This window comes from Vigna radiata, unplaced genomic scaffold, assembly GCF_000741045.1.
Source record: "Vigna radiata var. radiata cultivar VC1973A unplaced genomic scaffold, Vradiata_ver6 scaffold_133, whole genome shotgun sequence".
Lineage (NCBI taxonomy): Eukaryota > Viridiplantae > Streptophyta > Magnoliopsida > Fabales > Fabaceae > Vigna > Vigna radiata.
Genome location: NW_014543257.1, coordinates 513,077 through 539,903, shown reverse-complemented (window position 1 = coordinate 539,903; position 26,827 = coordinate 513,077). Strand labels below are relative to the sequence as shown.

At 31.7% G+C, this 26,827-nt stretch overlaps 3 protein-coding genes, 1 non-coding gene and 1 pseudogene across 4 annotated transcripts in view; 2 read left to right on the top strand and 3 right to left on the bottom strand.

Annotated features, from left to right (window-relative positions):
* The window catches only part of LOC106753464 (serine carboxypeptidase-like 10), a 17,910-nt gene extending 13,969 nt beyond the window's left edge, over window positions 1-3,941 (top strand). The window contains exon 11 of the mRNA XM_014635275.2: window positions 3,362-3,941. Coding sequence (XP_014490761.1) covers window positions 3,362-3,420 — 59 coding nt within the window. The 3' untranslated portion in view covers window positions 3,421-3,941. The remainder of the gene's footprint in view (window positions 1-3,361) is intronic.
* A 2,096-nt stretch (window positions 3,942-6,037) lies between these two features.
* LOC106753453 (phosducin-like protein 3) lies at window positions 6,038-9,787 on the bottom strand. The gene is made up of 4 exons (XM_014635262.2): window positions 9,465-9,787; window positions 8,853-8,996; window positions 8,555-8,760; window positions 6,038-6,361 (listed from the first exon to the last, which is right to left on the bottom strand). The coding sequence occupies exons 1-4, from the start codon at window positions 9,698-9,700 to the stop codon at window positions 6,213-6,215; spliced, it is 735 nt and encodes a 244-aa protein (XP_014490748.1). The 5' UTR covers window positions 9,701-9,787; the 3' UTR covers window positions 6,038-6,212.
* Window positions 9,788-10,527: 740 nt separating this feature from the next.
* Window positions 10,528-10,601, top strand: TRNAN-GUU. The gene has a single exon. It is a non-coding gene; the product is annotated as a tRNA-Asn (tRNA).
* A 2,627-nt stretch (window positions 10,602-13,228) lies between these two features.
* LOC106753438 lies at window positions 13,229-14,816 on the bottom strand (annotated as a pseudogene).
* Window positions 14,817-21,575: 6,759 nt separating this feature from the next.
* LOC106753474 lies at window positions 21,576-25,849 on the bottom strand. Its single transcript, XM_014635292.2, has 3 exons — window positions 24,044-25,849; window positions 23,030-23,451; window positions 21,576-22,413 (listed from the first exon to the last, which is right to left on the bottom strand). The coding sequence occupies exons 1-3, from the start codon at window positions 24,939-24,941 to the stop codon at window positions 21,742-21,744; spliced, it is 1,992 nt and encodes a 663-aa protein (XP_014490778.1). The 5' UTR covers window positions 24,942-25,849; the 3' UTR covers window positions 21,576-21,741.
* Between the last annotated feature and the right edge of the window lie 978 nt (window positions 25,850-26,827).

Sequence of the window (26,827 nt, the reverse complement as noted above, 5' to 3'; positions counted from 1 at the left end):
TGTGTCAAGGTGAAGTCGTCCAGGGGGAGAACGACTTTCATTTGAAATCGTCTGGGACACCCACGACTTGCCTAGATCCTTAATTTTGAAAATTTTGTCTAAACCCGTTATTTTTTGTTCAAATTTGCCTATATACGTATAAAACTCATCATGAGATCTAACCACCAATCACTTGACTGCATCATCACCTTCGTCGTTGCACCTCAACTACCCCAATACGGTTCATTTGTCGCCACATTCACGAAATATTAGTGTAGTAAAGAGAAACAACAACAATTATTTCCGTCTATACGCAGTGGTTTATGAACCGAGGTATATATGAATGACACAAAAAGGGATAGGCTTTTTGCCTCAGTTCAGAACAAAGGCAAAAGTGGGTAGGCTTTTGCCTTAATTCTAATGCACCTGAGGCAATAAATGGTATTTAATATAATTTTTTTTAATTCTTTTTACTGGGAGGTCTATTGTCTCGATTCCTTTGAATCGAGGCAATATGGGGTCTTCTAACTCGGTTAGGGTTCAACTGAGGCAGTAGAGGGTATTTTTTTTCATCAGACTTTATCCTTCAGTTGTGAACAGAACCAATGTCATAAATCTCATATTGCCTTGGTTATGGTCACAATTGATGCCTATTCTACTTTTTTTTTTAAAAAAAAAAAGACAGGTCTGTTTCTGTAACAATTCTTACTACGGAAACAAACTTGCATATACAAAAATTGTACAAAGCAATCTAGAAGCGCATTTTCAATGAAAATTGTAATAAATCATAAATCAAATCAATGTACATAGAATTCTTACCATAAATCAACTTAGAATCATAAATCAATCCAATGTACAAAGCTAATCTAATCATAAATATGCTAAAGTAGAACTTACATATCCTAATATCTACATACTATTATAGAGTTGAATTATATATTTTGCAAGTGTTTTCCTTATGTATTTAAGGGATTTGTCAAGAATTGATGTAGTAGAATTGAATCTCTGCACAAGACATAATGATTTCAATTAATGTATATGAATTCTAAACTATATAAAACAAAAAATTCAATAAAACCAAATATTATTGCTTCCTATCCACATGTAATATGGGCACAAATAGTAGGCATCCTTCAATACATTATGTAGTAACCACACTCATATGATCTGCTTTGTCTATTACACTACAATATATCATCATGATTAAAAATTGTTAAGGAAATGTAACAAAATATGGACTAAAATATCAAACCTTAAGGGCCAACCATGCAAGCTTTTTAGCTTTAGCAGTTGATCTCCTAAACAACATCATATGTGCTACAAGGGAACTATTAAAAAAATGGCTCTAGCATACATTTATATAATAAAGAAAGTCCAAACGTTGAGGTTCATACCAATCTACTACTTGTCTGAGAGTTTTTTGGGAGGAGACTTGTGCAATGAGCAAAACCATACAGTAGTGTTCTCCGGTATGGAAACCACAAATAGTTGTCAATGGTTCTTGAAATAAGTAATAACTTAATTGTTATTACTAAAATCACAAATGAAACTTTGAAGTTAACTCACTTCACTTACCCAACTAAATAAGGGATAAAATATAGCTCCTTCCCCATTGCAAAACAACTGGTGATGTATGTTTGAATGTCATCAAATTTATTTCCTTCGTGAGTCATTTGGGGGTCAATGAACCCATATACATCATTGAACCCTATCTTGTTAGTTCCACCAAACATATACCTGAAATCAAGAAATGATTTTATATAAGTAACTTGATAAATCAATTTTATATAAATAAGTGTCCATAGACTTACATAATCCAAACTGAACGAGTAACATTAAGCTTTTCTCTACTTGAAGCAAGCTTCTCAACATGTTGCTTATGTAAGCACAATGGGATCTTAGAGTCTTTTCCAAATATAGTAAAATTCCATGGAACATTCATTGACGCATCTGCAATGATATTAGAAAGCTCGTGTAACTCACTAAGAGAATCGTCTTCAGATAAATGAATCTTCTTCGATATAAGACTTTCCTATCGACCCATCTGCTATTACATAAAAAAATAATTATGTTCTCACATCAATAAAAGATAAAATTTATAATTGAGAAGTATATATATCATGTTACTATAGTTATTATTATAGATATATGTATAATATATCATACATATTTATAACTATCTATTTTATGTAAAAAACTATATAATATTTTATTTAACAGCTAGATAAACATCTATTTAGATAAACATCTATTTATTTATTTATTTAGATATATAAAATAAATAACTAGATACTATCTATCAAAATATTTATTTTGATTTATCTACCAAAATAGATAAATAGTTATACATCTTTCTATATACATATGTAAATAAATAAATATCTACCTAAATAAATATCAATTTATATATTAATATATGAATTTATTTATTTATGTAAATGGATATATATATATATATATATATATATATATATATATATATATATATATATATATATATATATATATATATATATATATATATATATATATATATATATATATATATATATATATATATATTAAAGGTTTACTATTCTAAAAAAAATAGGTGTTTCAATGTGTTTATAAGATTAGTCCATTTACAAATGTTAAAAGTACTTTTTTTTAGTTCTCAATTAATATAAAATAGTAATAAAGGGATTTGATTTGAAATTTTAGTTATGTATATTTTAAACAAATGATAATTACATAACAATAATAGTCTAATATTTTTTTCCAAGGAGAAATAACAACTACAATTATTTATATTATATAAACTATAAAATAATTGAGTTAAAATAGATAACACGGAAATGTGTTATTTACAATTTTAACCGTCTAAATAAATAAAGATTATCTAATAATAACGCCTGCAACTATTTTGGTTCTGAATGACATCCCAAACGAATAACGTTTCTCCGGCCATTGTGGATCAATATTTGTGCCGTAACGAAACTTTGCCATTCTTTGTCAATATGCCAACAAACACGGTTATTCATTATACTTTTTATTTTTTATTTTTCCTTTTGTCTTTCCAATTTCACAAATTTATTTGAAATTTTTTATATTTATTTTATATTATTATATTTTATTTTTTATTCTATTTTTTTAAATACAAAAAAAATTTTATGATCATTTTATTTTTGTTGGGTATCAAATAAATATAAATGTATATTTTTCTATATTAATCTTCTTTATTCTAGATTTGATATCCATGTGAAAGTCTAAAAAAATTAATAGACACATATACTCATTATCATAAAATTATAATTTAGAGTGGTGTCGATTTTAGTGTTTTGTCTTCCATCTTTTCGAAAATCTATCATTTTTCTCATTAATTTTGTTTTCTTTGATGTTCTAGGATTTGTTGAGTTTGGAGGAGATGCTCAATCAATATATATTAGTGAAGAGGCAAAATAAACGGTTGGAGGAAGAAAACGTGATGGTGATGCTAGAGAAAAATAGAATCCAAAAATTGTTGCAAGACATTCAGAATGCTTTGGATAGTTTCAATGCAAGATCACCCATGTCCAATGTCACAGCCATGATCACAAATTCTCTAATTGTTCCTCCAATGGAAAATTCTATCAAACACACAAGACAGATAGAAACAAAAAGAGTATCAAGGACACGGACAAGACAAGTACGACAGCGTTCGACGCTAATTCTTTCCTTTCCATATACCTGAAAACTTGAACAACTTATTTTCAAACGAGATTCCTACTTCTGAATTTGACAAGAAAATAGACGATTGTGCACACATTGATTTTTTAAGCATAAGATTGGAAGAGGAGTTAAGCATAGAGTTTTTAAACTCCTTAAAAGACTAATAGTTCATCAAAATGTCAAGAATTAGTGTTTAGAGGCAGGTTTTGTTATTTGATCTGAACCTGCAATTGTTCTCAATTTTCCTATAGGAACATAATTAAGCTACTGAAGATAGTTTTTTGAAAATTTATCATGAAAGTTTATCATAATCATAAAGTTTTCAAATTCTTTGGTCTAAGCCTTGAGACATATGATTTATAAGTTAGAAGTCCTTAATAAGACTCCTTCGATTAGTTAGTACCTTATTTCAATTGTTTGTGTTAATTTCATCAACATACAAATATTAAGTAAGTATTTAGAAATAACTCAATTAAGTTACTTCAAATAATTGGTAATTTACAGTTCATTTAATTTTTTTTATAATCAATTTTTTATATTTTAATTTATTTATTTTTGTGTATTATTTTTTATTTTAGTTTTATAAAAGCAATATTTTAAGCGTATTTAAAATAAGGAAAATGATATTTCAACACCATTTTTTTTATACCATTTTGACACTGCACACGTGTCAAAATGTGGTTGGACGATTTCTAATTAAAAAAAAAACTTTAGTTTTTCTCTTCCAAATATGTTCTTGCTTTAATTTTTTTTAATTTGAAATCGTCCAACTACATTTTGACACGTGTGCAGTGTCAAAATGGTGTCAAAAAAATGATGTTGAAATATCATTTGTCTTAAATTAAACTAATTATTGACAATGTAAAACATATCAGTATTTAAAAAATATATTGAGAAAAGTTGTATTGAAAAAAAAATGATATTGAGAAAATTTTAAAAATGTAATTTTAAATATATATCTATATATAATTTTGTAAAATAATATTAGAAAAGCAAAGGAGAAATTGAAATTAGTGAGTTAAGGAGATGTGATGTGATTATATATGGAAGATGATGAGCGAGAGAGGGAACAAGAAGAAGGTACTCAGAAGAAGAACCTAATGGCCAAAACCTGCTACTGTAAAGTAGTAGACCGACCTGATTGACTAATCAATTTTGACAACATTTTGAACTCTTTTAAATGGTAGTATGTTTAATATCACTACTCATAAGCTATTTCAACAAATAAGAGAAACCAATATATATCTCACTAATATACTTCATAAAAAAATAATGTATAAAGGTTTTGTTTTACCTTTTAACAAATAGATTTATTTTCTCACCCTACTCTTACGCAAATTTTAGTTTAGTTCACTCCCAATATTGAATTTATTTTAAGGAAATTACTCACATTTACGATTTAAACATAATTATTTTAACAGATATCATACACAAATTCTAGCATGTCACCTTTTATAATTTTATATATAAACTTAAATATATTTTCAGGTCCTATAAATTAACAGCTTACTATTTTGGTTCTCATACACTTTTATTTTTAATCCTTAAAGAAATTTGAAATCATTCTTCTTATAATTCTTAAAAAACATGAATGAATTCTAATTTTAGTTAGTAAATATTTTTTTTCATTTTCATTTCTCTAAAATATTTAATCTCTATTTTTAATTTTTAATATTCTTTCTGAAGATAAATAAATATATTCAATCAAGTAATACTTACTATTTCATATACCATCATCTTCCAAAAAAAAAACAAAAATTCAATGTCCAACACTAGTAGCCCCACATCAACAAATATGGTTTTCTAGTCAAATTTGTTTTATCAACCAAAAACTCCGACGTATTTCACCACCAAATAATTTAAATTTATTGGTCAAATATATTTTTCATTCCAAATTATTTTAAAAAATTATATTTCAACCGAATTATAAATCTATTACATATTCTCTCTAATAAACATGTAAAAGTTCTTTTATAATCCAAGATAAAAATTTATCACCAAATGAAAACGATATTTTACATCATTTTCAGAAAATACAAGAATAAAATAAATATATAATTTGGTTTAGAAAAAATAAAATATTTTAAAATAATTTAAAGATAAAAAGCATACTTAATTCTAAAATTATTTAATCCTATTGCACATTATTTTGTTTAATATATCATTGTTTGAAAACCAAATCAATGTCGAGGTTTTGATGTTGATTCAATCGTGCATGACTTCATACGTTTACAAAAAGTAAATCACTTTGATACAAAACAATTTTTTTTATAATAGACTATGTCTTACTATTTTTTATTAATTTGTATATTTAAAACAAACCATCATAAACTACTATATAAATTATTGTAAGAAAATTGTTAAAAAAAATTGTTAAAATAACATTTTTCTTGACAAAATCATCTCATTACTAGGAATAAAAGTATACTATACAACACAGATATACTTAAACATTAGCACTAGTGTTTTTTTAGGCAAAATTTTAAAAGTGAAACCAAAAGAAACTTGGAAACAAAGAAAACAACACAAGAAAGAGAAAAGAAATGTTAATCACTTGAGTAATCATCACCCTCTTCTTCATGATCAGCAACAATTTTCTCTATAAACTGTTTGCGAACTCCTTCAATGACTGCTTCATTTCTACTATGACCATCATTAAGAACAGGATTCGATTGGCACAACACTAATGCAACACCTGACATTCCACAATGCAAAGAATTCAATGTGTTATCACTACACAACTTTGAAACAATGTAAGCAAGGTAAGAGAAGGATTCAGGAATGGCATCAAGACAAAGCAAGCAAGGAAAGATTTCATTATCCAAAATTGAAGGAATACCAAAATTTTGTAGCCTTTTTTTATTATTTCAATACTGTTAGATATTGTGTTTATTTCATTTACATGTTCATTTGTATTTGGGCTTAGCCCACACTCTTATTATTATAAATACATTACCCTATGTGTATNCANAGACACANAAGGGAGATTTCCCCTCATCTCTTTTACTATTTCATAAATACTAATTAATTAATTTTTATAAAATATTTGATATAAAAAAATTATTATTCCTTCAATATCAAATATTTAAAAAGCATAACACACATATAGATGACCAAATCTAATCAAGCACACTAAATAAGGTAAAAATAACAACAAAATCATGGGGCACTAACTAAGGTAAAAGCAACAAATCTAATGATGAGGTACTAAATAAGGTTAAAACAACAATGTCTGCTCTGCTAATATTACAAATTAGTAGGGTAGTAATGACATGGTTACATGTTTACTAATTTAAATGTCAATTGGCAAGGAGACTATATATAGATGAGCAAGAAAGAAAACAAAATACAACATTGATGTTTGGTCTATCTTTTTCTTCTTTTTAAATATAGCAGCTCCTTTAAATTAAAAGGAAAAATAACAACTTCAAAAAAATAAATAAATAGGTGTTTGTTTGCTACTTTGCTTTATATATTCTTTTATTAAAGAACCTTAGAGAAACAATACCACAAAAGCTAGCTCTTTTAGTTGGAGAGCCCAAAGCCTTAGAACATGCATTGTAGAATCGCTTAATTTAGTGTGGGATTCTTAAGTCATACCTTGTAATTAAATCTTAACACTTTTACAAACCTAAAATTTCATTTAAGGTAAAAGTTATTTGGTAGAAAAAAAATAACCTACTTAGTCAATCAAGTGGATTGACACAAAATTTGTCTACAAAGAATGAGGTGTGGAGTGTGAGACAATGGAGTGCCAATGACATTGGCATGACTACCAAAAGGGTAGAGACTGAGAGAAAAAGAGTCACAATTCAAAAATTAAAGAGAAATACCATTTGGTGAAGGTAGAACTAGGAATTGTAACTATTTGAAGAACTAAATAACTTTAGGGATTCCAATGAATGAATAGAATCCAAAGAAATATATTGATTTGAGGAAAGATTACAAAAAGTGTTTGATTGAAAATTCAGAATGCCTCAGCTCTCTTTAGAGGTTGCTTATTTATAGAAGTTCATTGCACCAAGTAACTAACAATGCAATAAAGAAAATCATGACAGAATTAAACTCATTGGCTCCGAGTGGCTGCCACTTGGCTTTCTTATTATTAACTTCCTACATTGCCATCAAAGAATACAACAATGACACAAAACAGAGAACAGAGTACAAAACCAAGAACAAGGAATCCAATAATAACAGTGTAACGCAAGAGAACTGCAATAACTGGGAGGAAATTTGCTGTGCAGCAAGAGTCAAGTGGTCAAGAAGTTTAGGTTTCCAAATTGTTTGGGAAAAGAAAACCGAAAAGAGATGAAGATTGGATTCGAATTGTAGTCTTGCCAAAAAAGCTCCGCAAAAGCTGATCTTAAGCTCATTTAAAAGAATAAGCTACTTCACTTTTGAAGAGTTTTTATGAAAAGAGTGTCAGCTCCTCCATTTAAGAAGAAGAAAAGCCACAGTGCAGCTAACCAAACACTACCTAAATGTAATAATGTTATCAAAATGATGCAGACCAAAACAAAATTTGACTATTTAGGCAGATAGTTATCAGGATCAAGGTCATCGGTGGCAGATGAAGGCCAACATTTCACCATAGAAAAAGACCATTGTGGTCCATGGTGCTGCCATAGTTGGCCTTCCTTCACAAATTGCCGGTGGCAGAGAGGTTGAAAAACACCTCCTTATAGTCTTATGGCAGCACTATAACAATTATTTAACAAAATTGATGAGGATTACATTCACACTGGAAGCAAAAACCTTTAAACTAGTTCTAGTATGTCATAAAAATTGCATCACTTATTGTTAGAAACTCCTCTGAAAGCTTGGCCTTTAATTCCATCAAAATAAAAGAACATAAAACTACGAGGCTGGCATTTTTAGACATAAATACCTTCAGGAGTACATCTTCGCCCGAAACTATGCAGACCCACGTAATTTCCTTTAACTGCCCCATTGTTGTAAACCAATAAAGTCGGAACATTTCGATCTGGATAGTTTGGGATACAATCTGTAGATATAATCTTAACAAATTTTGTTGCAGGATATTTTCTTGCCAATTCTTCAATGCTTTGCATCAACAAGCCACATTCAGGAATCCTGTCAAAAACACATAAACAATCACCATAAGAAACATGACTCTGGAAAGCTATAGATTATAGAATCAAAGAAATTCCAAAATCAAGTCATACCCATCCTTGTAAAGGATGACAACCACCCAAACATCAGATGGAGCCTGTGATACCTCTCGAACAAAATCAGATCCTGAAATAGGAATCACAGATCCAAACCTAAGTACTTTAGCTGCCTCTTGAATCTCAGCCAACCTCTTCTTCCTATCACAGCAAAATGATTCAATTAAGAACAAGTAGAATAAACACACACACACACACACGCATGTAAACCAAATTTTGCTTTCTCATAATCTCATTTATTCCTACTTTTCAAGCAAATTCAGCGCAAAAAAGCCATAAACAAGAGCGAAAATAGGCTCTTAAGCTTTAATTCACCATAAAATGTTAAATCCAGAAAACAATAGCTAACAAAATGTTATTGATAACATAGAAAATACAGAAGGGTAATTAAACAGATTCCTAAGCATTAATTTGCTACAAAATATCAAATCCATAACAATTCCCAACCAAGTTGTACTCAACAACAAATAAAATAAACACACAAATACAAGTCTCATCAACAAAATCCTTATAAGCTTCAAATTTTCTTCAATCTCGACCACCTTGGAGAAAAACAAAACCAACCCACCAAAGAAAAACCTTGAAAAAACCAAAAAGGTGAAGTAGAACCTATATTCTTGGAGGAATCGATCATCGTCGAGGTCGTCTTCGAGGTCTTCGAGTTCTTCGGAGGTTTTGGAATCGATCCAGGTTTTGTCTTTGGGTTGGTCATCAGAGGAAGGGGTGAAAGGTGGGGGCTTGAAAGCGGGTGGCTTTTCGGGCAAATTTCCAAGCTTTCTCTGGATATCGTCCCATTGAGTAGAGGCTCCTTCTAGGTCCTTGTACACGAAATGGTAATCGCCCATTCTTCTATCTTCTCTTTCAATCTGGATTTTGATTACAGAACCATTTGGCTGCCTCAATGTCTTTCTTTTAAATCATTCCCACTGCAATATGCAATCTGAAAAGACCATGAATTTTTTTATAAAATCAATTAAAAATTATTACTTTCAATACAAACAACTCAACTATTAATTTCAAAATTATTAGGGTGAATTTATTTTTTATTGGTAGGTTGTTTATTTAATCTATAATCTATAATTAACCATATCAAAATTGGATTTGGTAACTGATTTTTATGGTGTAAATATAATTTGTTATCCTTGTATTTCCTTTTTTTACATAACTTTTCTTTGAAATATGTAGTGTAATGTAATTATAAGAAATTAGAATTACTTCTATTATATAATTATAACATTATAAAAATTAAGCGACAAAAGTAATACTGTAATGATTATATATATTTATAAAAGGAATGTAAAATTAATTAGAAGAAGATTAATTAAGTAAAATTGAATTTATAGATGGTGAATGAGAATTTAAAATTAGAATATATATAATTATGTTTTACTTATTTTTTATTTAAAAACATTATATTTTCTTTGAAAATGAAAAACTATTCATAATTCAAGTCTCAACTTTTGATAATCATGGATTCCACTAGATTTAAGAGACTTTTTTTTAATACTATTTTAAATCACTTGAGTTTTTAATGGAGTGTTTTGATTGTTGGCCATAATGTGCAGAGTTAGCTTGATAATATATGTTATTGAATATTAGAATAAAAAATTAAGGGTATTGTTGAATCTATTCTTGATGTATATATACCTTGTTGAGGAATTAGCATTCAAAAGCTGGAATAGCTCAGTTGGTTAGAGCGTGTGGCTGTTAACCACAAGGTCGGAGGTTCAAGCCCTCCTTCTAGCGTTGTTGAATTTTTCTTTTACATTTGTTTCTTGTTTAAATTAAAACATAATTAATAGGATAAAAAATTAGGAAGACGAGTATTAAAGTTTAAAATTAACCTCTTATAACTATGATTTCAATGTTTTGTAGGAGACAGATGAAGGATCTAAATAGGTCTTTAATCGGGCAGCTTAAGATATCTATAAATAATAGATTAAAAAAATCTTACTGTAAGATTATCCAAGGTAATTATTATACATGTGTATAAAAAAAAATGTATTATGCTATTCATATTTTTCACTAAAAAAATTGTTATTTAATTGAAATTATGTTATCGAGATTATAAAAATTGTCATCAAATTAACATTATTTAATATGATTAGAAGAAATTGTCTAAATATTAATAATAGTAAGGATTTTAATTATTTTCTAAAGAAGCTTATATCCTCCAGAAATTAAATACACTTGTCAAATTCTACCTTCTCTCTTTATTCAAATTTTGAAAAACCTAGCTTCCCTTCTCTACTCTTCTTCCATTCCTACCTTTTTGAAAAATTTCTCATACATAACTTATATTTTTATTTTTTTTTACTAGAGAACTAATATGCTAATTTGAGTTTTGTGACTTTGGTACAGGTTATTCAATCAAGTGATTTAGTGTTGTTTAAAGGAAAATCAATTAGAGCGGTCAAAACAGGTAACTCGGTCTAATTCGGTTCGGCCCATCACGGGTTAGTTACTTAGTAAATAAACCCAACCCGGCTCATTTATTAACGAGCCAGAAAAATTCGAATCTGACCTGTAAACATTGGCTAATTGGCTCACTTAAATACAATTTTTTTAAAATAAAAAAATTATAAACTTTCTATAATTTAAATCAAAACAAATTTCACTTCTAAATTTCACTCCTAACATGGGTGTTTAATTAATTTTGAAAATAGGAAACTTAAATAATTATTTCAAACAAAAAGTAATAATAAATATTCTTTTATAAAATTTAAATTAAATTTTAATAAAATAAAATTAGGTAGATGGGTAGGTGGGCCAACCCGGCCCAACACAGGTTCAACCCGCATGAGTCGGGTTAAATTAACAGGATTGAAATCTGACCGACATAAAAAAAAATACAATTTTTTCAAACCCAACTCGATCCGGACCCGTGGTGGGCCGAATTGGCCCGCAGGTTCTGACCCATTTTCACAACTCTAAGATCAACCATAAATTACAGCAACTACAGAATCTGAAATCGAATTGGAGCCTATTCATATGTTGAATTTTGACTTTAGAGTTGATTTTCACAATTGAAGGTGAAATTTATGTCCAGTCTATTGGAGACTTTAAGAGAAATATCATGTGACGTGTTGAAGGAAAAAATAAACATTGGAGGGAACTTAATCAGTGCTAACTGGACAAGAGTTAACTAAGCTTAGTCTAAGAGATATTTAGTCTAGTTTTAGTACGAATTTTGAGTTTTTCAGTTTTTAGAAGTTAAATTAGTTAATTACAGCTAGTTAGTGGAGCTTAGGGAGAGAAAGCAATGTATATAGAGCTTAGAATAGAGAGGAAACAACACTTATTCCCATTGTGCAGATTCAAAAACAGATTTTGAGTTTTCTCTCACTTTTTTGGCTTGGAGCTCAAGGACCTAAAACAGGCTCAAGAACTTCAAGAATTTGTAATCTACATTTGGTATTCAGTTTCAATTCTTGTTTCTTCCATTTTCTACCGTTTAATTTCGTTTCATCTCACTAATTTTCGTTTTCTCTCATGCTCAAGTTGAGTTGATGTTGTGTTCTTTGCTTTTGGTTCAACACCCAATGTCAAAGGGAATATTCCTCCCTTTTCAACAACCAATGCCAAAAGAAGTCATCACTCTTTTTTTAACAACCAATGCCAAAGAGAGCACCTATCCACAGATAGAACCAGGATTTACTAGGTACAACAAGTAGACTAATATCTCATGCCTCATGCTCATTATCCACACACAATCTTGTGCATTCCATCCTCCACTCATGTTACAATCTCAACAACAACTCACTCTTGACCCTAAACAGAACCCTTTATCTCATTCTCTGATTCTCATCACGTTCTACAACTTCTCAAAAATAGAGTTGTTGATGCGAGGCTATTTTCTCCCAAACTAGAACTCCAATTGACGATTCGAACGGTCATAATGAAGAACCATATGTCTGGAACCTACTGTTCAAAAATCAGCCCGATTAACAGTAAATGACTTCCCAACAACTAAAACACCAGTGTAGATTTTATGAAATTTTCAAAAATAGAGTTGTTGATGTCAGGCTATTTTTTCTTAAAGTAAACCTCCGATTGACGATCCAAACGGTTAGAATGAAGAACCATACGTCTGGAACCCACTTTTCAAAAATCAGTCAGATCCAATGGTGAACAACTTCACAACGATGAAAATACTAGTGCAACTTTTATGTTATTTAGGAATTGTTAACAAAATGTGTCGCTGCACTCCACGCTAAAATATATTTCTCTTTGCAAAACTGTGGTGTTACTTTTCATTCGTGTAAAAGTGGCTTTAAATAGTCGTAAACGTGACATAAGTTGTGGGCCTTTTACAAAATAATAATAACAAACTTAAATAAAACTAGAACATGATATCCTATCTAATTCACTCCATGATGAAAGTAAAGATATATCTGACCCTAGTAAAATAATAACCGAATAAGAAAACACGCAACATAATTAAAACTATCCAAATTACAATTGTACCCCTAAATTTTTAAAGTTTGTCTAACAAAACTTTCCAATAAACTTTAAAATTTTCCTTCCTTGATCTCGATCAGTTTTTTTAGTTCCTGAAACGATGTTGTAGGTAATGGTTTCATGAATATTTAGCTATTTTATTTTTGCTTTCTTAGTGTTCAAGTTCCACGCTCCCTTCCTTTACCTTTTTCCGGATGAAATGAAAACGAACATCAATATGCTTGCTCCTCTCGTGGTTGATTGGGTTCTTTGCCAACTTAATTATCGCGATCTATTATCTATTCAGATCAACACCCTTTCTTCTTGCATTATCTCTGAATTCTTCAATAGATTTCTCAGCCAAATTGCATGTTGGACACTCCAAGATGCTACCACATACTCAGCCTCACACGTTGATAGAGCAACAATAGGTTATTTCTTTGAGAGTCAATTAAATGTTGTATCTCCCATAAAGAAGACATAGCCAATTGTTCTTTTTCGGTCATCCACATCTCTACATCAGTCGTTGTCTGCATACCCATTAAGCTGGTAGTTGTCTGACTTAGTATACCATAATCAGAAAGACATAGTTCCCTTTACATACCTTAGTATTCGCTTTAATGCTTTCTAATGAAAATACCTTGGCTCCTCCATAAAATGACTTGTGAGTCCCATGCTAAGCATAAGGTTTGGCCTTGTGGTTGTTAAGTACCTGAGACTCCCAATCAAGCTTTGATATCTACTTGCATCAACACGATCCCCTTCTCCATCTTTTGATAACTCAATGTCAGGTTCCATTGGAGTGGAAACCGGATTGCACTTCATCATCTTTGTCGTATTCAATATATCTTCAGCATACCTCTTTTGAGACACAAAAATCCATGTTGAGCTTTGATTCACCTCCAGACCGAAAAAATATTTCATCATGCCTAGATCAGTCATTTCAAATTCCCTCTTCATTACTTCTTTAAATTCTTCAACCAGCTCGATTTTACTTCCCATGAAAATTAAATCAGCTACATATAGAGCAACAATCAACATACATGTTTTGTGCTTCTTTAGGTATAGAGCATGTTCATATGAATATTGACCACAACCATTCTTCTTGAAATGTGTATTAATTCTTTCATTCCAGGCTCGAGGAGCTTGCTTCAGACTATACAATGTCTTCTTCAGCTTCAACATCTTCTTTTCTTCACCTCTTCTCATGTAATCGAGAGGTTACTCCACATAGACCTCCTCTTCAACAAAACCATTTAAAAGTGCAGATATCACGTCCATTTGTTGAATCTTCCATCCTTGATGAGCTGCTAGTGAGAATAATAGTCAGATTGTTCCCATCCTTGTCACTGGGGCGAACAATTCACCATAGTCAATCCCCTTTTGTTGTTTGTATCCCTTCACCACAAGTCGGACTTTGTAGCGGTCCACCTCTCCTTATTTATTTTGTATTCCCACTTTACACCAATTGGTTGAACACCTGTGGGTAAATTTGTCAGCTCACACGTTTAATTTTTTCAATTGAGCTTATCTCATCATTCATAACTTTCTTCCACCTTTCATCAAGCACGACTTCTTCAAATTTTATATATTTTGCACCTGTAACAAACATGATACATGTACCTTATCAATGGAGTTATTCGAGCTCTTGCTAGTCATATCTTGCTTCAAGCACCTTTTCTGCAAGATCTTCAGCTGTAGTTCATACAACTGGTTTTTCTTCGCTTTTACTTGGGCTGCTAGATGACCATACTTATTCTTTAAATACAATATCTAGTCTTTCATAAAAACTGAATTATTTTTTTCAATCATCTTACCCATGCTTAAAACATTGGTCTTTAGCTTGGGAACATAGTAAGCGTCTCTAATCTCTCCAACTTGTCCATCCTTCTACATATGTCGGATTGTTCCACGCCTTTTCACGGTCACCTTGGAGTCATCTCCGAAAGACATAAATATGGCATCCACCTTGGTGAGTTTATTAAAAAAGTTCTCGTTTCCACACGTGATTACTTGCTCCAGAATCTAAATACCATACTGAGTTGGTAGAAATCTCCTCAGCCTTTGATTTCAAGCATGGTCCAACATTCAAATTCTCCATCTTCGACTCTGAGATCTTTGACATCAACAAAATTTTCATCTCTTGTTCATCTTCTTCTTTCGTAATAAGGTTTCTCTCACTTTTCTTCTCACCTCGACAGAATTTAGCAATGTGACCGGACTTACTACAATTGTGACCCTTCCTCGATCTGCATTCATTTGCATAGTGGTCATGTTTGTCACACTTAAAACACTAAACTCCTGACCGATCTCCTTGACCTTTCCCTGTCCTCGATCATGCCAATTTTGTTCATCGGTTTGCTTTTCATTATCATTCACAAAATCACCTCGGCCACGTCCTCCTCGTCCTGTACCTCTTGGACCTCGGCTCTAAGTAATTCGAGTTTCATTCGAGTCAAATTGTGCTTATAGTGTTTGATCATCGGGTTCCCCTTTTTTCTTTTTCTTCCTCAACTTGTGCGCCTTTAATGACCCAACTAACTCATCCACAATGATAGTTGATAAATCCTTTGTCTCTTCAATGGTGACCACGATACTTTTAAAATCATCTGTCAGATTTCTCAAGATCTTTCTACAACTTAGTTAGGAGGAACCTCTTCTCCGTTCATTCCAAGTTGGTTGGCCATCTTCTGCACTCGAGTTATAAAGTCTGTAATTCCATCATTTTCATCCATCTCCATATGTTCAAACTCTCTATTGAGAGCTTGTACTCAGACTTGCTTCACGTGGGTATCTCCTTTGTATGCCACCTTCAAAATTTCCCATGCTTCCTTTGTTGACTTTGCATTAAGTATTTTCTTGAATCTTGTTTCATCCACTGCATTATAAAGAAAGTACAATGTCAATTTGTCTTTCACCCATATATTTTTCAATGCAGCAGTCTGGTTCATTGTCTGATGCTCATCATCTGTAGGTTCATTGTACCTATCCTCCACTATGTCCCATACATCTTGGGATCCGAGAAGAACCTTCATCTGCAAAGAGCAATTGTCATAATTGATCTTTTCCGAAAATTTTTCCCACCTCTTTCACAAAAAAACTCAAGTACTTACTTTCTCCCTCATGGTGTTTGACTCTCATCTCTCTCTCTTTTTCTCTCTCGGTACTCATAGCATAAAGCTTTGGTACCACTTTTGTTGACAAAACGTGTCGCTGCACTCACTCACTAAAATAATTTCGTTAAAGAAAACTCGTTGCACTCCACACCAAAATATATTTCTCTTTGCAAAATTATGGTGGTACTTTTCATTCATGTAAAAATGGCTTTAAATAGCTATAAACATCACATAGGTCGTGGGTCTTTTACAAAATAATAATAACAAACTTAAATAAAAACTAGAACATGATATCCTATCTAATTCACTCCATGATGAACGTCAAGATAGATCTAACCCTAGTAAAATAATAAGCGGATAAGAAAACACGCAGCATAAGTAAAACTATCCAAATTACAATTGTACCCCTAAATTTTTAAAGTTTATCTAACATGAATGACTTCTTTTCTTCCTTTCTTTCTCACTTGGTTTTTCCCTTTCAAATGACTCTAATGTACCCAATTAATCTGACCCACCTCCACTAAAACAAAGTTAGACATAATGGTCCACATTATTTAGCCTATTCTTCACATAGGAAAGGATCCCAACAACCCAACACTTACAACATATATTTGCATGGAAACCCCCAAGCATCATAATTTTGTTCTCTTTAGCCTCAAACCCTATGTTGGGATAACCCAACAAACCATACATAAAACCCAACACAAATATTATATAAATCCTATCATCATGCATATACAAACCCTTACCCAACAATAATCATAAATAATCATAACAATATTCATATATACATGCATCAACACAAAGATTATCAATCAAGATAATCAAGAACACATATGACATACAACAACAAGCAAACAAAGTTAAGCTTCCCCATACCTTGGCCAATACTAGGGTTTTATCCACAACCCCAAAACATCACCAATCTCCCAAAACGCCAATCTCCTCTCTTCTTTGGTTTTCTCTCTTTGATTTAGAGTTTTCTAGGTTTTCTAAACACACCAAAAACTATCCCTCTCTCTATATATTATTATTTATAAATAGCTCAACTCTATCTCTAATATTTCTCATATCAGAATTTGAATCATGCCCTACACTCTCATATGCATATATGTTCACTGTTACTATATAATTGCTTTATTTTTCATGTTCCATACACTTGCATTGTAAATAGAGCATCTTATTTTCATTCATGCATTTCATAGAACACTTGTGAAAGTTAGGGTTTAATGAGCATTTCATCAAACGGTTTGCGTATCTCTATTTCTAGTGTTTAAGAAATGATTCTAAGTGTTCACTTTTGTAGATTAGGGTCCAGTAGTACATTTTAAGCATCAATTCCATCATTCCATTCATTGTATAAGCATTTTAATCTAAATTTTGTATATTTTAAGTTTCGAGTCATGGTCATAGTAGTTTATGTTTTAGTAGTTTTACATCTTCATATAGTCATTTCCACGGATTAATTCCCAAGGTTGATCCCGATTACAATTTTGAGGAAAATTGGTTTTGACAAGAGTCTTATGCGACTAAAAAGGATTTATTAGTGCCTATGGTGGCAATGCTAATGAAGGTTATGGCAATGGTAGCTATGGTGGCAGTAGTAATGCTGGTGGTGGTTTTAGCAGTAATGGATATGGTGTTGGATCAGTCAGCAGTCGTTGGGACAACAACTCTGGCAAGAACTATGACAATGATGTTGGAGGTTACGGGAGCAGTGGATATGGTGGAGGTGGCTACAGAACAGGTGGAAATTTTGGGGGCAGCGAGGTTGGCGATAACTATGTTGATATTGGTGCCTATGGTGGCAATGTTGTTGGAGGTTACAATAGTCGAGGATCAGGTGTTGACATTGGTCCCTATGGTAGCAATGCTACGGGAAGTTATGGAAGTTGGTGGGTACGGTGGAGAATTAGGTGGCAATTTTGGGGGCAGCAGCTCTGGAAAGAACTATAGTAATGCAGGTGCCTACGGTGGCAATGCTAGTGTTCTGGCAGTGTTAGAGATGGTGGTGATAGTAGCAATGCTGCTAAAGGTTAGGGCAGTAGTGGATACGATGGTGGATCAGTCAGTAGTCCCGGGGACAACAACACCAAGCAAGGATTATTGCAATATTGGTGCCTGTGGTGGCAATGTTGTTGTGGGTTATGGCAATAATGGACATGGTAGAGGATCAGGTAGTAGTTTTGGGGGAAGCAGCTCTAGCAATAATTATGGCGCTGCTAGTGGTTATGTTGGTGGCTTCACAAGAGATAACACTGGCAATGGTGGAAGAGTACGTGGGGCTTATGGTGGTAAAAGGGGGAATTATGATGTTGCTCTGAGTGGTGAAGGTAATATTGGTAACTCTGGTAATGCTCCTGGTAGTGGTTATGGAAGTTGCTTTATTACCTTTATAAATTATTGTACTCATCCACACTAAAGAGATATAAATGCTATCACCCATCATGTAAAAAATTATGTATAGAGGTGTCTTTTATTTAGTAGCAAAAGTTACTTTCACCTTGATCATCTTCAAAGGGGACTATAAGAATTGAATATTATTCTCCTCTATTGATTTTAGATTTGAACATAAACAAGGACTAAACATGAATTGAAAAAGAACAAATTAGGAGAAAGAAGTTCAACCCATTCAACCTACTAAGTCCACTAAAGAGGGGGATGTGTAAAATTCAGAAAAAATCTTGTTTACACAAAGAAGACGTACCATTCCAGAATCTACCCATGTTCATAAGGTAAATGTTTTTCTAATCTCAACTGCACAAAAGCCTAAATCAATAAAATGATATGACTATTTATTAGTTAAGTCATCTTAAATTCACCATATAAATGAAGCAAAGGACAATATTAGAAATGGGTTTGAATAGTGTTTTAAAACTTTTTCGTAAATCAACGTTTTATGACTATTGTAGGGATTAGATGATTTGCAATAGATGTTAGATGCGTATATATTTAATAAATCGTTTAGGGAAATATTTTAAAGAGGGAAATCAATAACACAAGTATTTTTATGCTAGTTCCCTTCAACCTCAGCTACGTCTAATTTTCTCTTATAACCTCTTAAAGGAGTTCAACTAATCTTTAATATACAACGAGTATCAACCACTACCGGTATACAACGAGTATTATCAACCACTCCCGATTTCACCACTAATCAACCTAACCAGAAGAGTTTAACTACTCCTGGTATAACATTAGACAAATTGTCTAAAACATTTAACTCCACTACGATAAACAATACAAATGTTTGAATTCACTTCTAAACCTAAGCACAAATAAGTGTTTTTGAGTTCTTACAAGAAAGAATATTACTTTCTTATGGAGGATATATGACTAATACAATTAACTTCTGGAAACTTATAAAAAAACTTTCTTTATAAATGAAAGTGTTAGATGATAGAGAGAAAAAACGTAACAACAAGTTTATGCACTTCTTCTTCTTGTTCTCTTCATACAATCATCTAATATAAAGTCTTCTTGAGAGAGATCGGTTAGACTGAAAGTTGACTTCCATGTAGACTTCATAGCCTTTTTAGGTGGGTAGTCAGACTCACGTTTACGTTGTAAAGTTATTGTGTTTTATTAGAGCTTTTTCAAAAGTAGCTTGAATGGCTCTCCAGATCTAAAAGCTTTAAGAAAACATTCCTAGAGTGTCTTCTTATCTCTAAACGTCTTTATCCTTCTTGTGCAAGGATTTGAGTGAAGGTTTTGTACTTTCATGATCTACACAGATAAAGAGAGCAAAACATGCAAGCAAATAAACATTTTTTTACATGCAATAAATGTTTTAAACGTTAGAATATATTACGTGTTTAAAACATATTATCACATGTCAACTCATTTTATAGAAGCATCATTTAGGAAGTAAAACGTTTGATATATGATCTTCAAACGATGTAAAATGTCATATGCTTATTTTATAAAACTGTTTAAGTTTCATTATAGCGTTTGGCTAGCTTTTCCTAGACCATTAATTTCTTTAGACACTTATCTATTCAACATTGTTTGGATATAAACTTTTAAGCTTCAATTTTTTGTTAAGTGTACACTAAACATTTCCATTCATTAAACCTTCTCTATTAGATAGTATATATTGGAAAATACTATTTTTGTGAAATGTTATAGATACTTGTTTCGTTGAGCACGAATTTTGTTCAACATTATTCTTAGTAAACACATCCTTTAGATGTTTTACTCAATAAATATTATTTCGCTAAGCATTGTATGTTAAACTTCAAAACATGAGTTGCTAAAATGTCTAACCTCTATAGACGATCTTCACTAAACAAGAAATTACAATTTTAATACGAAATTAGATTTTATTCTTGTTCCAAACTTCAATATCATTTAGTTTTAAACTTTAAAAATAAATAGATATAATCTTTTTAATCTAATTGTGTTAATTTTTTTAATATATCCAAAAAATATTTTAAGTTTATATTTGAATTATTTATACTATTTGACAAATTTCATTCCTTTTTTAAACTTAGACATCAAGATATATCAAATTTTCAAATAAAAAAGAATTCTAATTTCGTCCGATTTTATGAACTAAAAGAACTAAAATTAAAAGTATATTTGACTCAAATTAAAAACATTCTATGTTGAGCAAGAACATCTTATGTCATGATAATTTTTGTGATTCTTCTAATATCAATGTATTCTTGATCTTGTTCATTTATGTTATTCATGATATCTTGCTCTTGTTCATTAATGTTATTCATGTATTCATTAGCATTATATTTCTATCATTAAAACTATTCTAATACTAACAATCAAATATATAAGGAAATGTTATTGGGACAATAATTTACACAATTGTTTCCTGTTATCACCTCTTTAATTACATCTCATATTAGTTTTCACCATGTTCTTTATCTCTTTTTATTTCTCAGAACCGTACACTTTATTCTACAAATTACATTTCTCATATTATAAGTCATGATTTTATTTGCTGTATCCATTTCATTTCATTGTTTGTGTACTGTAGTAAATGCCAACACAATAGCCCATCTCCCAGATAAATTGACCTCTGACACCCCAGACAATGTTTTATACACAAAATATACACTAATACTGCAAGTAAAACATGGACACAATCTAATCCAATTAGCTGCAGTATGTTAATTCTGATATTTCAATGAACGTAGTCGGCCAATGAATCTTATCTAGAAAGACTTAGACCTTTCTCTTTTTCATTTAAAAGAATTTAAAAGTAAAGGTGCTGCACAAGATATGATGGAGAAAAAGAGGTGAAAATAAGGGAAGCTTTTTGGGTATTAGTAAATATTAACTCTTTTCTATTCCTAGATGTCTAAAACTGTTTGATATCATTGTTCATCTTCATCCACACAACACAATATCTTTTGTGCATTTTTAAAAACAGGAGAACCTTTCTTGGTCCTTTCTACAATTTGCCTTATCAATTGCTGTTCCACCTCGTCATCATCAAAACCATTACTTTCAACTTCAGTACCAGCTAATTCATAAATTCTAGAACCATTTGCTCCACCATGTTGAACCCCTAATACATGCAAGTCATGTAAATGCAAACCTTCCTTGTGGTCAGCACAATCATGTGGTGAATTTTGTTCGGAGTCATTTATCTTTATCAGTTCTTCATAAGCCTCAGTGTATGCATCTAGAGCTTCACCTGATAAGTTGAGGATTAAGGGCTGGGACATAAGGTCACAGTCATCATTTTCTCTACTAAAGGAAGATGCCTTTTGAAAATAACCCTCTTGCTTTGATTCCAAATGCCTCACTTTCCTCTCACTATTTTCAAGGGCAATCTCAAGCTCCTGCACTCTTTGCTCAAGTTGAGATTGTAGAACTTCATGCAAACGCAAACTCAGTTCATGAGGCAAGACTGCATAGTTAGCTGGGAGAGGTGTTGGATCCCCGGCATCGTCGGTCGATTTTGGAGGGATAGAATCTTTACCACTGACCATGTCAGCTCGTAGCTCACCCTGGGAAAAATCTGCTACAAACTCTGAATCAATCTGCAAGAAATTGTTTACCATTAACCCATTTAAGAACCACAACCAATGGAAGAAAGTATAGTATGTAAGCTTTCACTTCAGAAAGCAAATTGTGTATGATTTGCAAAACAAAGCAGTGGAACTTCCAAGAAAAATAAGGCGCATAAAATTGGCACTGGGGGCTAAAACCAATATATATAGCAATGCGAAGATTAGTCATGTGAATTAGAACCCTAATAATAGATCAAAACAAGAGGAAGTATGCTACAGACTAAGGTTATACTTTGTACTCTCCATGAAGGTGAAAAATAAGAAGGGTTCATTTCCATTCCATTTTTTTGTTACTTTCACCACAGCCAAGGATGAGAGCAACTAAACTAGGAGGTGAATACATGGCAGTCGGCACACAAAATCTAGCATGACTGATCGATATTTGGTATTTCAACAAGTTCTACACTAGCTGCCAAAGGCATAATACAACCCTTCTCCTTTACATGGGCTTAAGACCAACAATAATACCACAGGCTCAATTAGGAGGTGAATAAATGGAAGAACTACTAAATATATTTCAAGACGAGGTTTTGTGCTTGAGGATCATGTAATTACTAGGAAATGTGAAGATAAAAATCCATTTTACCTCAACAAGTTCAGATAATTTTCTTTCTAGGCTTGATGCATTCATGTCCAATCCCAATCTCTCAAGTTCAGCTTCAAGCTCAGCTTCAATTTTGCTCATGGATTCTGAACTTTGTTCTACCTTTTCATGACATGATTCTTTGGAGTCAATTCTTGGTGAGTTATCTACATGCTTTTCAGGGGAAAATTCATTTAGCTCCTTATCATAAGAGGAATTATCACAAGTATCCTGCAAACCATAATTTTCATTCTGTAACTCCTTCACAGTCATTGAATCTTTCATTTCAAGTTCCTCTTGTAGATCTTGAACCAGGTTTTCAGTCTGCTTCAACAACTCTCTTAACTTGCCTATTTCTCTTTTATTTGCCATAATGGAAGTCATCATCCCAAAAGAAATCCCAAGACTGAAGAGAAATGTTTTATCTGATGCATGTAGACATGTTAACGAATTTAGTAACCAAAGTATAACATTTTACATTTTACATTATCCAAATCAAGTACCTAATACACGTTGTCCACTCAGAATAAATAGCAACCTAACTAATTCCAAAGATCTATATTTGCAGTACCTTATGCAGATGATATTTTTGGTTACAATTTACAAGGCTAGGCTTGATCAAAACAATTACGATTATATAATAAAACCCTTTGATAATTAATGCTAGGAAAGTTGCTTTAGGATATGAAGCAATTTCAACCAACCTTTAGCGCTCAAAAAATATCCATTTGCAAAATAACAATGATATTTTCTATTGTGTTTCAATATCAATGAGATTCCTTTACAACTTTTATCCTCATAACACAGTAGGAGACTGTTACTAAGCATAACACCAAGAATTTACAAAAATATATATACTATCACATTATCATCCTCAAGAAGAGTAACTAACAAGTGTGATTCCTACAACAAAAGGAAAAAGTTTTAACCATAATCATGGACAACAAATAGATAAATCAAGCATTTGTAACACAGCACAGGGTAAGGAGGTATTGTTTAAAACAAGAAATATCATACCATATTGCTGAGTATGGACAAGAGTTTCACTGGACACACTGTCAGAAGAGCTCAATCTTCGACTTCTCCCAATGACTTCATAAAATTTCTCCTTAGCCTCATTTACAGGTCTGAATTTTGGTAAGGAAGGAACCCCAAATACGTTTTCATCCTTTATTCTACGACTAGCTTTTTGTAGCTTATATTCCTTGCTTTCAAAGGAAGTACTAAACAGACTATCCTTTTCTCTGTTGATTATTTGGCTTCCATTGCTTACAAGAAATGATCTCGTGGCAGTGGACTGCGATGCAAGAGAACCAAAAACATATTCTTCGGTTTCAGCATGCTCCTTGTATAGCTGAGCCATAAAGCAACTTTCTAGGGAACTTAAAGGTCTAGTCACACGCCCAGACAAAAGCTTCATCCTGAGAAGGGTTTTGTGTCCAGAAGAGTTGTTGACAGGAACCACTTCAGCAGAAGAATCTGGAATAAGGAATCCATGATCACCGCCAATGCCAGTACTTTGGCCATTTGAATCATCAACAGCCTTTAAGTTATCATCATATGGTGATAAGGGCATTGCTAAGTTTGCTAAAGACAGAACATCGTTCTTGCTATAATTCCAAAACTGATGCATTTTTTCACTGTTAAACCCTCTGGCAGAAGCCACTTCTCTTGTCACAATACCATCCTGTGTGTACAGATCTGAAATCCTTCCATCAGAACAGACATCCTCGGCCAAATCATCTCTTCGGGCTTGTTTAGCAAAGGGAGAGGGGCTGCTTGAGGTGACAGGATTCTCAAAACATGAATCCTCGGAAGACACGTGACAGGATCTATCACCATGTTTTGCAACCCTGTTCCAATATTTAGCCAAATAGCCAGCTCCAGCAGCAGCTGCAACAACCCATAAATCCATTCTATCCTCCCAGCCACAGCCACTACCCAAACTCCACAGCACAAGTCACCCCTTTTCTTTCAACAATTAGCACCAAACAGCATACGGAAGAACCTTCCATGAATTAGAGATATAACCTTCAACTCTTCTACCAATAACAAACAAAAAAAAAAAACCTAAAAAAACACTTCTTTCTAAACCTTAACTCACCACACAAATATTCTTCCTCCTAAACCAAACCCAACCCGAAACATTCACTACCCTAAAGTCAAAAGCATAAGAAACTACTCCCCAGTCACCAACAATACGTGAACTCACAAAACTAACAAACATATAAGAACCTAATCTACCAGAAACAGAGGAAATAAAAAGGGTTACTTCAAATGCCAGAGACAAGCACAGTTTATTACAGCAAAAATAAATTTTCATGGGAGAAACAAAACCCCATTTGACCGAAAAGAACAATAGAAGCTTACACACACAATTTACTCAATACATCAACAAAACAACACAGGCTTTTAATTTTCTGGCATTGCAGAAAGGAAAAAGAAAAAATGAGTTTGTTTTGGGGAATCGGTGGTGAGTGTTGTAAAAGGAGATATATGACATGAAAAGGAGTCGAATCTTGGAGGTTAGATACCTCCAAACACAATGAATAAGACCTGCTACAGCGTTATCTCCACAGAACAGATACAATACGACATTTTCACGACACAAAAACACTAGTCGCTAATGAGATATCACAAGGATAAGAAAATAAATAAGAACGAAAATAAACATTTATTCTTCTGCGTAGAAATTTCGATGCTTCTCTCTCTCCAGCTTTTATAGGGTCCATTGGAGTCTCATCCATATTACCCTATTATGTTTTCGAATATGAGAGAGAAAGAGTGGCAGAGAACGGTAAGAATGAACGACAATAAACAAGGAAAATGTCTTGTCTTCTGTGTTCACCATTTTTTTCTAGGTTACCCCTTTTCACATTTTTGTTAATGAGTACATGGATTATTCATTTTTCTAAAATTAAAATTTAATTTAAATCTAAAAATATTGGAAATAATAAATGGAAGAAATTGTAAAAATAATTCTTCAAAATATTTTCAGTGAGAAAATTATTTTAGTGTTGGAGTTAGAAAAGTATTTCAAAAGTCACAACTGTTATAATCTTTTATTTAATAAATATTTGACTATTTAGTATATATTTTACTTTTTAGATAATAAGAACAAATCTATTTTAAATCTCTTAATTTTGTTTATAATGGTTAATGATTAATATAACTAAGTATGTATTTTTTTATGTTTTAAGCAAAATTCGAAGGTAAAAAAATTTCTTTAATATTAATTATATTAACTTTAATTTTTTTTTCTTTAATAAATACGCGTCATGGTTAGTAAAGGTAAAATATGTGTTTAATTACTTTAATTCAAACAAAATTAATAAAATAATTTTTATATTAAGATTGTAATTTTTAATTTTTAATATACTAAAAATTACATAAATCTATACTTATTATATTGAATCAATTATTTATTTCTTATAAATAATAGAATAAATAGTGTGTATAAAAACATTGTCCACGAATAGTTGTTGGAAACTTTCCTTATGCAAAGAAACTAGTAAAGTATATTTATCTCATTTGTCAAAGCTATGTACAAAATATTCAAATTAAAATTCCTTAAAACAATTGAAAATGAAACTTTAGTCATCTTGCACATAGCTCTGCTATTTTGTTCAAAGTTAATTTTAGATTTCACAAAATATATATATATATATATATATATATATATATAATATATATATAATATATAATATATATATATATATATATAATATATATATATATATATATATATATATATATAAACACATGTTTCAATCGTTATTGGTTGATTGAAATCAATTAACT